We start from the raw sequence: 11974 nt of genomic DNA on the forward strand, positions 1-11974 counted from the left end.
AACTGTACATTTCCTGTGAAAACTGAAGTTTATTTTGAAAAGACACGATGACTGTAACAGACAGGATACACACCCACATGAAAGTCCACTGACCAGGCGGCGATATGTGATGAGTGGGGAGTGAGAATGTGTCGTTTTATACTGGATTTAATTGGTTGTCTTACCCATGCTCAAAGCGTAGTAAACAGGTGTAGTCGAGGGTTCGCCCTGATCTGATGGAGAGAGACAGTGTGAGTTACTGAAAGGCAGCAAACACATCAAACATTTATTTGATAGATTTGATATGTTATTCTACAATGCTGCTTCTCCATTGGAGATATATTTAGCTGCTCTCACACCCGGAGTTTGGTTCATTTGGTCGAGATCAGAGGGGAAAAATGAGCCATTGATGATGAGCAGATGAATTAAATTTTTGGTTTAGCTGTTGACAGAATCACAGGTCTGCTGTCAAAACATCCTGTGGTTGGTTCGTTTTCTTTCACACAACAAACGAAACCGCACCAGAGTCCGTTCGGAAGCAGACTTGGTCCCACCTTTTTGAGCAGTCTCAGCTCGGTTGTTTGGTCACCAGAGATGGATCAATAGCTTTCACACCAGCGCAAACAGACCTGAGTTTGTTTTAACCAAACCAAACAAGTTACATGTGAGAGCACCGTTAGTCACTGCTTTGGTATGAGGGGTACCCCAGGGCTCAATACTGGGCCCTCTTTTTCCCCTGCATATATTTTCCCTGAGACATTACATTCACCGTTTTTTTAATAATCTTTATGCAGATGATACCCAACTTATTATTTGTGTTAAAAACATACTGATGTTGTCCAGAATTTATTGATGGGAATCCTTGTAATAATGTCAGTCATTGTTATTTGTTTTATTGACCTTGTTGTTATAGGTCGTCACAACCAAAGAGTGCTTTGGTCACATTTCAGCATGAACACATTTCTCCTGTTAGACTGAGTCAAATGTTTGATTTAACTTTTAAAATTAATATTAATTGTAAGTATTTAGTAGTAAATATTTTCTCAGGCTGACAAAGACTGCTAATACCTTATTCCATAGTTTTACAATGTAGACCTGACAGTGTTGTATGTTTGTGTGCATTGGATCAACATGTGAAAGGTTGATCAGGGCTTCATGTTGACATTTCTCTCTGGGTCTCCTGATGAGAATAGACTGGGGACTGTAAAGTGTGTATTGTCACGTATTCTTCATGGAGGTTGGCTGCTTGACTCTGATGCAGCTTCCCCCCGACTGTCCAACCACAGGAGCTGCTACACAATGAACTGAGAGGCCAGTGTACCTGTTTCTGTCTGTAGGTTTCTTCTGTGGTTTTTGTCTGAGATGCTATAAAAGAAATTTAAATGAGTGCCTGAAGCTCCTGAAGCTCCTGAAGCTGAGATAGTTTCAGATCATGTCAGTTTATTAACTCAGTGTTTGCAGAACTCTCTGCTTGTGCTGCAAACATTAACCTGCAGGGTGATGAACTTCAAATTAAATCATTCAGTAGTGTTATCTGATTAAATGTGTGACAGCTAGCAGTCAGTGTTAGTCAGTGTGAAATTAATTACCTTCTGCCTTTCCATGGTTTGTGATGACAGCATATACTGGCTGACATCGATCAGCTGCTCTGGTCTCTGCAGGCACTGAAACATAATGATTAAAAACTATCACTACTATTTTAACAGGAACACCAGTTTATTACAGTTATGTTGGTATCACTGTTTTTGTCTGCCAGTTACTAACAAGAATTGCAGTGTAAACATGACATACTTTGTACTTTAGGACTGTGACATGAAACTGAGCATCAGTGTGTTGGTCAAAATTCTTCAACAGCAAAATCTAGATGATCCTTATAAAAATGTTTGGTCTTGACGTGTTTATGTTTGTTGTCATTTTCATGAGACGTATTTGGAGCACGTTTGGCCTCATGATCCAGTTTGAGCTGAGCTGTACTCAACTGTTGCAGTCAGTTCTGGTATCACCTGGAGGCTGAAAGATTCAACCCAGTCTTACTGCGAAGTTGTTGAAGTCTGGCACCTGTTTGGTGACTTCTGGTGTCAGACACCGACAAAAGAAGCCATCCTTAAAAGTCGATGTGATACACTGTTATCGTTTAACGGTGCCGTTGGGCATCAGGGGAAATGTGACGGGACAACAACAAAAGTTAAGGTGGCAGAAGTCCAGGGAGGGTGGCTGATGGATGGGTCCAACAACCACCGACGTTCACCCAGGAGGCCGGTGTTCACTTCCTGTAAGATTGTAAAGCCAAACCCTGTTCTTTATTCCTAAACTCAACCACGTGTGTGTGTGTGTCGGCTAAACGTAAGCATGTGTGTGTGTCGGCTAAACGTAACCACGTGTGTGTGTCGGCTAAACGTAACCAAAGAGACTGTATGCAAACTGAGGTTCTTACCTGCTCGTACAACAGAGAGCACTGGGGAGGAGGGAGGAGAGGGGGGAAATGGAGGAGATGGAGCAGAGGGAGGAGATGGAGGAGAGGGAGGAGATGGAGGAGAGTGAGGAGATGGAGGAGATGGAGGAGAGTGAGGAGATGGAGGAGAGGGAGGAGATGGAGGAGAGTGAGGAGATGGAGGAGATGGAGGAGATGGAGGAGAGTGAGGAGATGGAGGAGATGGAGGAGATGGAGGAGAGGGAGGAGTGAGGAGATGGAGGAGATGGAGGAGAGTGAGGAGATGGAGGACATGGAGAAGATGGAGTAGATGGAGGAGAGTGAGGAGATGGAGTAGATGGAGGAGATGGAGGAGAGTGAGGAGATGGAGGAGATGGAGGAGAGTGAGGAGATGGAGTAGATGGAGGAGATAGAGGAGAGTGAGGAGATGGAGTAGATGGAGGAGATGGAGGACATGGAGAAGATGGAGGAGATGGAGGAGAGTGAGGAGATGGAGTAGATGGAGGAGATGGAGGAGATGGAGGAGAGTGAGGAGCATCTGCCTGAACTGAACACAAAACAAAGAAACAGGACAAAAGTCTATCAGGGACAAATAATCAGAGTTTATCAAGCAATAACAAACACCAGCAGGAGTGCTGCTGTGATTGGTTGGTCCTCGTCACATGACATGTGGTGCACGCTGCGTTCCATAAAGTTACAAAGAGTGCGCCTGCTGTGCGTCTACATTGAAACCTTTGAGTGTGCATCATGCAGCATGTGTGCAGCTGCCTTAAAGTCCCAGTGCTGTTACACTGTACATCAGCACTGACTGAATGACCCCTGTCCAATCAGATCGCTCGGTCTGAACCAGCTGTTGTATTAATGCTCCTTGACTTTGATTTTACAAGTTTCTGAAATCTAACTCATGAAGGGATGTAAAGGTGAGTCTAATCAGGTGTATTCTGAATTTAAATGATTCATACCTCTGAGCTTCATGTAGAGGAGTCTCAGCATCAACAGCAGCAGCAGAGCCACAAGTAAAAGAGTGACAGTCATCCACAGCAGGGAGGAGACACGAGGGGAGTAACTGACAGGAGGACGAGTCTCTTCTTGGTATGCTGGACAGATAACAACATAAAGCGTGTGCTGTAACGATGACACATGGAAATACATGTGTGAAGGAACGCAGGATGAGAATGAAGGATAAAAGATACAGCTCAACTCTGTAAAGTCTCCTTTAAGACAAAACATTTTACACAACATAAAAGAAGTGAGCCTCGACTCAGAGAAGGTTCACACCTGTGGAAACATGAATGTCTCACCTGTGACAGCCAGTCGGCTCTCAGGTGACTCTCCAGCTCCAGAGATGTGACACCTGTAGAGTCCTTCATCAGACTTGGACACACTGCTGATGGTCATGTTTCCTGTGGAGCTCCTCTCGATGAGGCGGCCATCTTTATAGAAATCAGCTGTGAAGTTGGACGCCATCTTGTTTCTGCAGCACAGAGTGACATCATCTCCCTCCGTCACAGGACTAACAGGACTCTGCAGGATCACTGAACCAGCTGATCGACAGGTGACAGGTCAAAAGGTCAAAATGAAAGTAATGTGATTTTTACCTTTTTTACACTAAATGCTAATTAAATATTAAGTATGAAGCACGTTTACGTTCATTGTGTTTAAATAATAAATCAATAATATTCAGACAGCTATGAAGGAGGATTAGGGCCACGTAAAGGAAAAAATCTTAGCTTTCGAACATTAAGTCAAAATATTAGGACGTTGTTCTTGTAGATCTTTGACTTCAAATGTACAATTTCTTTCCTCAACACGTCCCTCGTCCTCCTGCCCCAGTGATTAGGTTCATATTGGCCAACTGTATTTCATGTCTTGTCCCAACATGTGGCAGTGTTCATGTGTGAAACAATAAGTTAAGGATATCTAAAGTACTCATATTTCACAACATCAGTCATTAAGATTTTAAGTAGGTACCGCTCACTACGATGCTGACAGTGCTGCTTTCCTTTCCTCCAGCTTCACACCAGTATTCTCCGCTGTCTGTTGAGAAGGCCGTCGTGATGGTGCAGGGTCCTTTGGTCTCCCAGTTTGTGTTACAGAAGGTTTTGATGTCCTTGATCTTCCTCATCACCCTCCACTGAGTCGAGTCATGAGGAAAGCCCTCGCAGTTTACAAACACTGACTCGTATTCAAAGACCTGCAGTCTGGATGGGACGATGCGAAGAATAGATGCGTCTGAGAAAGAGAAGAAGAGAGGGATCAGTAACTGTTCTTTATTTACTATTCTAGTAAAATGACAGAACAACAAGGGAGAGATGTTAAAGACACTGAATGAAAAACTATTTCTAATCGTTTAAACTAACTGGATCTGACAAATATTGACGAGGTGAACATCTACAGTCTGATATAACGGCACCATGAGAGACCAGTAATCACCACTTCATGGCAACTTACCAGCACTGTGGGAACAGCTGTCTTTAACCTGTGCAGGCTGCAGCAGCAGCAGCAGCAGCAGCAGCAGCAGCAGCAGCAGCAGCAGGAGGCGTGTCACTGGAAACACAAACGTTATTTCAGAGACAAAAGCTTTTTCATGTCTGTTTGAAACAAGATGCAGCACACAGACTCAGTACTCACTCAGCGTGACGCAGACAGCTGTGACCTCCATGTTGACTTGCTGCTGACTGCATTACAGTTCACCTACAGCTCAACATGGCTGAGCACTTCCTCTTCCTGTGCAGCTCATTTCTGGTGACTGAGTCTTTGTGTGAGACAGAGCTGAGCTCACCTTCTGTTGGTGTTTGTTTGAAACAGCCAGTGTGTCTCAGATCACCTCCTTCATCCGGTAAGTGCACTAAGGGCCGGATCTACTAAAGGTTTGCGTGTATAAAAACATGTGCAAATTCATTGCAGTGATGTGCTAACAGTGTGCACTAAGGGTTGCGTCTTTCAAAGGTGCAGAAGAGTGCGTCTGCATCCAGTTAGTACGTTTGCTGCAATGAATATGCAATATGGGGCGTTTACATGCAACTGTGCGTGTGCTGGGAGGAGAACATGTAAATATATTAACTTAGCACACGCAGCGTGATTTATCAAACCTGGAAGCAGTTTTGCAAACAGAAACTGCGTCTATATTTAACACGTGTCAAAGGCAGCTGCAAACGGTTTGTATGTGTAATTGCACACACATGGCTGCGGTTATTGTTGCAAGAAGGAGACATGGAAACAATGAAAGAAGACGCAGAGAACACATTTTACACCCTCGTGTGCTGGAGCAGAATGCCATGCCGGAGGAGGACACCAACCTTGCCCGCCGTGCGCACCTCTCCTCCCTCTGCGGTCCCTGGCTGATGGTCAGAGGCATCTCATCGACTGTGCCTCCACCTGGTTTATCTGCAGACGTTTTATTATACGCCAGTTTTTCTTGTGTTCTTCTTCTGATGCCTTGATATCTTCTTTTCACTTCATCCACCGTTCGCATCGTTTTACTTTTTCACAGATTTCTTCCCATGTAGTGTTCCTCTGTGAGACACTCAGCTTTCTTTGCTGTTGATTGGCCTCGTCTACCAACACCTCTAACTCCATAGGGTCGAATTTCACTTTGTGCTTTCTCTCCAAACTCGCCATGCTGCAAACCATAAAACACGCAAAACCCTCATTTAAATATGGTGTCTCCAACACGTCTGCACCTCTTGACATTTACGCAGTCACTCTTAGTAAATCACCCACAAATCGCAGTTCAGCCTCACACGCAAAATTCTAGATTGTGCAGGCAAATCAGTACACTTAGTAGATCCGGCCCTCAGTGTGTTCACACTGCACAGTACAGGAACATGCAGTGTACTACTGACACACTCAAAACGGTCCAAAAGTTGAGTGTGGAATGACGGACACTTCTCAGCCTCAACGGTCGCCATCTTTGTGACGTAGCAAACAACAAGGAGCCTGTTAGCTCGACATGTTTTTGCACCAAGTACCAAAACTGTTGTTGAATAGAAGTCGTCAGTGATGTTTGTGGGTCTGTGATGATTCAGCGCATCAACCATAATGTGAGTGCTAACATTAGCATTCCCTAGCAAGCTAATTTGCTCTTAGCCATGGCGCCACATTTCAATCAGCACTGACACTGTGGTGCAAGTTTGGTTTATGTGTGGGCGGAGATAGAGGTCAAATGTTGGTGATAATGATCCACCGTCTGTTTGTGATCCATCGTTTGAAAAGAAGAAGAAGAAGAAGAAGAAGAAGAGGTGAAGGTGAGTGCAAGAAGGCAGTGCATGATCTGAGACAACACCACCCTGCTGAAATGAGTGCACCACACAAGCAGTACAGAGTGTTCATAGTGCTTCCATGTGAAAGCTGACATCTTGTCTCTGTTAGCATGTTGCTGTGTGGATGATTTTAGCATTTAACTCAAAAACCAAAACACAATCTGACCTGGAGCCTTCCATGCAGCTGAAGACGCAGCATGTGTGCCGCCTCTACGTTTCTGCAGCTCAGCAGTGAGCTCAGGTTTTCACACAGTCACATCACAGATGATAGTAACAGAGCCCATGATGTGATGCAACCCCTGTCCTAACTGTGCACTGTGATGACATGAATGGCTTAATACATCCATGGGAGGCTTCAGGTGAGTGTGTCAGCATCTGTTAGACCCTGCAGCTGTGAACTCAGCGTGTCTGCTTCGAGTCAAACGGACGTACTGTAAAATAATCTTTGCAGTAAACCACAGCGAGCAGCGTCTTCAGACGTGAGAACAGGCAGAGCAGAGAACCATGTGGTTTAACCAAGAACTGTAACTATCTGCTACCTCTTAAAAATACACCCTGAGGATGTGAGTCAGCTGAAGCCCATGTCCACGTTTCCAAGGTACCCTGGGTGTGTTGGTTGTTGACGTGCTGGGACGCCGCCGTGTCAACTTCAGCCTGTTACATGCATTGTCTGTTTTCAGAATACACTTGTGTTTTCTGGTTGGTTGAGGACAAAAGAACAGGGCTTGGCTTTACAGTCTTTCAGGAAGTGAACACCGGCCTCCTGGGTGAAGGTCGGTGGTTGTTGGATCAGGAATTGCACAAAGTGTCGTCCAGTTTATGAACATTTATTTTGGTGTATTTTGTACAATGCTTCATGAAAACAGAGGTAATTTGGAACATGATGAAACATTCAAGTGAGATATTGTAGAAACAATCAGTGAAGAGCTTCTGCTGCGACTGTGGCTCCTCTGCTCCATGTTTCAGGTGTATCAGCTGTCTGACCTGGACGACACACAGGCTGGAAAGTGATGTCAGTACAGTGTAAAAAAACAACAATGAAATCCCTTGAAATGAAATGTATAACTCTGTCTGATGTCACTGGTGTTTGTGGTGTTTAACTTGACTCGGTTCAACCAGACGTCCTGCAGATAAAGAATCAACCGCAGTATCTTCATCGTCCCCGGTCCTGTTTGGGACGATCTCCCGTCTGCTGCATGGAGGACAGTCGGACATGCTTCTCATAGAGGCCTCATGTCCATCAAAGTGTTTCCCAGCTGAAACCACCAGGGTTTCATAACATAGAGAAATGTAGTGACCCTTTCAATGGCTCATTAGGAGAAGTGACATGCTGATAGGACAGGACACAGTGTGTGTGTGTGTGTGTGTGTGTGTCTTACCTGCAGGAACAAGAAGGGACTGACATGAAGACGTCAGGGTACCTGCCAGAAATGACAGAACACAAACGTGATGTGACTCAACAAGGTCGTGGTGTGAAAGGAAACAGCTGTCTGAACCCTGCTGACAACATGTTGTTGCTCTGTCCTGCGTACCTGCCGTTTCCTCAGCTGAAGCAGTCCCAACACCAGCCCCAGTAACACCAGTGAAGCCACACCTACAGTCTGCAGAACCGTGCTTAGAGAGCAGCAGCCGTCATTTAAGGGTGCGTCTTTGTGGAACGCTGCAGGGACGATATAACACATGCTGTAACAACTCTATACACGTCATACTGCTGATGCAATTTGCACGTCTTTCTTTAACAAATTCACTGCAGGACCATTTCACTCACACTGACATGTTCACAGGGGTTTATATAGACCTGTTGTCTCTGTCGTCATGGAAACAGACTGAGTGTTAATGTCTCACCTGTGACCGTCAGCCAGCTCTCTGCTGACTCTTCAGTTTGAGACATGTTGCACTTGTAGAGTCCTTCGTTAGATTTAAAAACACTGTGGAGCGTCAGGTTTCCTGTAGTGTTTCTCCTGATGAGGCGGCCATCTTTATAGAAATCAGCTGTGAGGTTGGAGGTCGTCTCCTTTCGACAGCACAGAGTCACAGCGTCTCCACCATCACAGGGAGGGCAGGGCTCTCCAGGATCACAGGACCAGCTGAGTTGGAAACAAACATCATCACAATGTCGTGCACTGTCAGAATGTCACTATAAGACCCGACACACACCAGTGATGGTGATGTTGACGGCGTTGCTTCTCTTCTCTCCAGCCTCACACCAGTACGCTCCACTGTCTGATGAATAGGCAGGTGTGATGGTGCAGGGTCCGGTCGACATCTCGAAGTGAGAAGCACATATTGTGACGCCTGCCTTGATCTTCCTCATCACTCTCCATCCATGCAGTCCATGCAGCCCCTCACAGGTGAGAGCAACGGACTCGGACTCGTAGTGCTGCTGTGTGTTTGGATCAACACGAGGAAACACTGCGTCCATGGCAGAGACACAAAGGACGAGACGCACTCAATGAAAAAGATCTTTGAACATGAAAACATGTTCAAGTCCAAACAAAGGATTTTAGTACAACGTTAGAACACTGCATGTTGAGACACTGCTGCCACAGAACAGGAAGACATGCCACAGCTGCTGCTTCCCAGCCCGTCTGCCAACACACACACACCGGACTAACAAGCGGCCGGTGGCGTCAAAAGTAGCCATGACTTCCCCAGGATAGTAATAGGAATGGTTGCTCTGTTGTTCAGGGTGGTTGCCTGGTTGTTCCTATTTGTGAGGGCGCTTTGGATGGCAGAGTGCCGCACGGTTGCCATGGCTTAGTATGTGATCGTGGTAATACTGTAACAGTGTTCTGACAGGTCATGTTGTCTGACAACCTGTTGTCCTGGAAACAAGTGTGCATCACTCAGACAGAAGCATGTGACTATGATCATGCAACATGGCGTCATCAGACCTAGGTCAGGTTTCAGCAACACGTTCCCATCTCAAGTCACACATTGACACTTTTTTGCCGCCCTCATGTCTACATATTATGCACAGGTGTCCTTCTGCACCTGCTACTGACGTCCCGCACATTCTGGTGTTACAAATGCCGCACTGCCACCAAAAACACGCGGTTAGGTTTCTGCATTCACATGGAAACAGCCACCAGGCTGCAGGGTGAAAGTCCAGGGTTTGTTGGACACGTCCACCCCCCATCAGAGTCAGCTGATCAGAGGCAGAGGAAGGTCATGACCTCCATGACTTGGAGGTGAGTAGGATGACCGTCCTGCTGTTTGGATGATCATATCTTTACAACATGTGTCACTGAGGTTTCTCTCTCTGGATGAATCTCTAAGGAAAGAGTCAGTACTCACCTTCTTTCTGGGAGGAGCAAAGGTGAATCTGAGCAACAGTCAGCAGAGACACATTTATCACTAGAGACAGAAGGAGTGAGTCGACTTACAGCAGCAAACACATGATTTGTGTATTTAGGTTCACGTCAGACTGTACTCCATGTTATCACATACTGTAACATGTGAACAGCAGCTTCATGTCTCAAGCCTGTCTCATGTCCAGGAAGTAAAAACACATTGGTTTGAGTCACAGGAGAGTAAACACCACATGCTTTAACTTTTCATATTCAACCAAACTGCTGTTTGTTCCTTAACTTTATAAAATGCTTTAATTTACCTTAACAAGCACAAATACATGAAACAGAGACAGAGACAGAAACAGAGACAGAGACGTGGGACAGAGACAGAGGACAGCTCATGCAGCTGAGAGTGTGCTGACAGATAGATGAGTCCAGTGCAGAGAAACAAGGGAGGAACTGCGTCTCTTCACTTTGTCTCATGTTGTGAATTTCACAGCGTACAGAACGAGCTGTGTTGATCACAGAGCATTTACAGACGGTCAGTACTCACACAGTGTGATGCAGAGTGCTGTGACCTCCATCTTGTCTTCCTGCTGACTGATGGTGTGATTTACAGCTGGGACTTGATGTAGATGAGGACTCTCTGTCTCTGCAGCTTGTTTCTGGAGACAGAGGCAACAGCTGCTTTGTGGTCTCTGTGAGAGAGTCTGAGGAGTGACAGTCAAACAGTTTGAAGCTCTCTGATTCGTTAAGAGATCAGGAAGTGGTGGTGGGGGGTATTTCTTTGCCTTCACTCTTCTTCACCTTTTTATATTTTATTTCCATACTGCTGAGCCTCAGACAGAGGTGAAGGTTTGATTTGAGCTTTGGTAGGGACCACACGAACTTCAATCTTAGTTGCTGTGTAATCAAAATCCTTGCTGTTGCAGATCAATTGTATTTTGACTCTGAGCTGCGGACAGCCTGTCAGTGACAGACACGCTGGTTGAGTATTGACGCCAAGCGAGGGAGGAAAAGTAGGCTGTTGATTGGACAGCTTGCTGAACGCAGCCGTCAACCAGGCCAGATAAGGTTTCGCAAGTTGTGAATGGTAATTCTAAAACGAAGTAGGCTACAGTTTTCACTCAGCATTATTTTTGTATTCGTGTTTCCGTGGCTTTGGTGTGGACTCGTCCTTAGCGTCCATGCCTAAAACTACACCTATGACCTCAGAGATAGGGGGAGGAGTCAGACATCTGGAGGGAGCTCGGAGTAGAGCCGCTGCTCCTTCATGTTGAGGTGGTTCAACATCTGATCAGGATCCTCCTGGTCAGCTGGTAGGAGGCCCCGGGGCAGACCCAGAACACACTGGAGGGATTATAGATCTCATCTGGTCTGGAGCCGTTTGGTGGCCGTTTTGGTAAGCAACCAGAACCAGGGCGAGAGAGACAGGATCCGGAATTCGATGGATGCGCCTTTCCGTCAAAATAAAAGCACCAAGCTAATAAAAATGCGGTGAAACTTTTTAATTTAAAGAATATAATTTACAAGAAAAGCCCCAAGCCATTAAGTTTACCTTTTTCTTTTATTGTATTTAATTGTATTACAAGTTATTATTTCAGTTGTGTGTTTTATTTAAGAGGCACTTGATCCTAGTTTTGTTCATTATACCTGTAGTTTGTAAATGCATTTTTTCGATAAAGTTTGGGGCGGTGGGGGCGGAAGAGAGAGGAAAAGTGCGTGATGCTCACCATGTAGCATGCTCTATCAACCAAGTTTCTTAAAGAACCTCTTCTAAAGCAGACTGTTGTACGTCCATGTTTAAATGATTAAAATGCATCTATCGTGGCGACAGTCTTCACTCTTCTTTCTTTTCCCATTCAACTTTCCAACGTGGAGAAACAGGAGATGGAAATCAATGGTGCGCCAGAATGTAAAGTTTTACTTTGGTGAATTTGGTGAATTCTGGATCCGCTCTCTAGACCGGAACCAGAATCCAGACAAAATTCAGAGTGAATGGAAACCAG

General features: G+C 45.4%; 2 protein-coding genes across 2 annotated transcripts in view; one reads left to right on the plus strand and one right to left on the minus strand.

Moving 5' to 3' along the window:
* LOC117245757 (uncharacterized) overlaps positions 1 to 11974 on the plus strand; it is a 55427-nt gene that overhangs the window by 19554 nt on the left and 23899 nt on the right. The window lies entirely within an intron of this gene.
* LOC144459909 (uncharacterized) lies at positions 4139 to 5072 on the minus strand. The gene is made up of 3 exons (XM_078164715.1): positions 5042 to 5072; positions 4862 to 4957; positions 4139 to 4642 (listed from the first exon to the last, which is right to left on the minus strand). The coding sequence occupies exons 1-3, from the start codon at positions 5070 to 5072 to the stop codon at positions 4362 to 4364; spliced, it is 408 nt and encodes a 135-aa protein (XP_078020841.1). The 3' UTR covers positions 4139 to 4361.

Source organism: Epinephelus lanceolatus, chromosome 22 (assembly GCF_041903045.1).
Source record: "Epinephelus lanceolatus isolate andai-2023 chromosome 22, ASM4190304v1, whole genome shotgun sequence".
Lineage (NCBI taxonomy): Eukaryota > Metazoa > Chordata > Actinopteri > Perciformes > Serranidae > Epinephelus > Epinephelus lanceolatus.

Excerpts from the sequence above, each read along its gene's own strand:
- LOC144459909 (XM_078164715.1), bottom strand. The coding sequence starts at position 5,072 with ATGGAGGTCACAGCTGTCTGCGTCACGCTGA. Across the intron at positions 4,958-5,041 it reads AGCTGTCTGCGTCACGCTGA|TGACACGCCTCCTGCTGCTG; the intron begins GTGAGTACTGAG and ends TTGTGTTTCCAG. Across the intron at positions 4,643-4,861 it reads CAGCTGTTCCCACAGTGCTG|ACGCATCTATTCTTCGCATC; the intron begins GTAAGTTGCCAT and ends TCTCTTTCTCAG.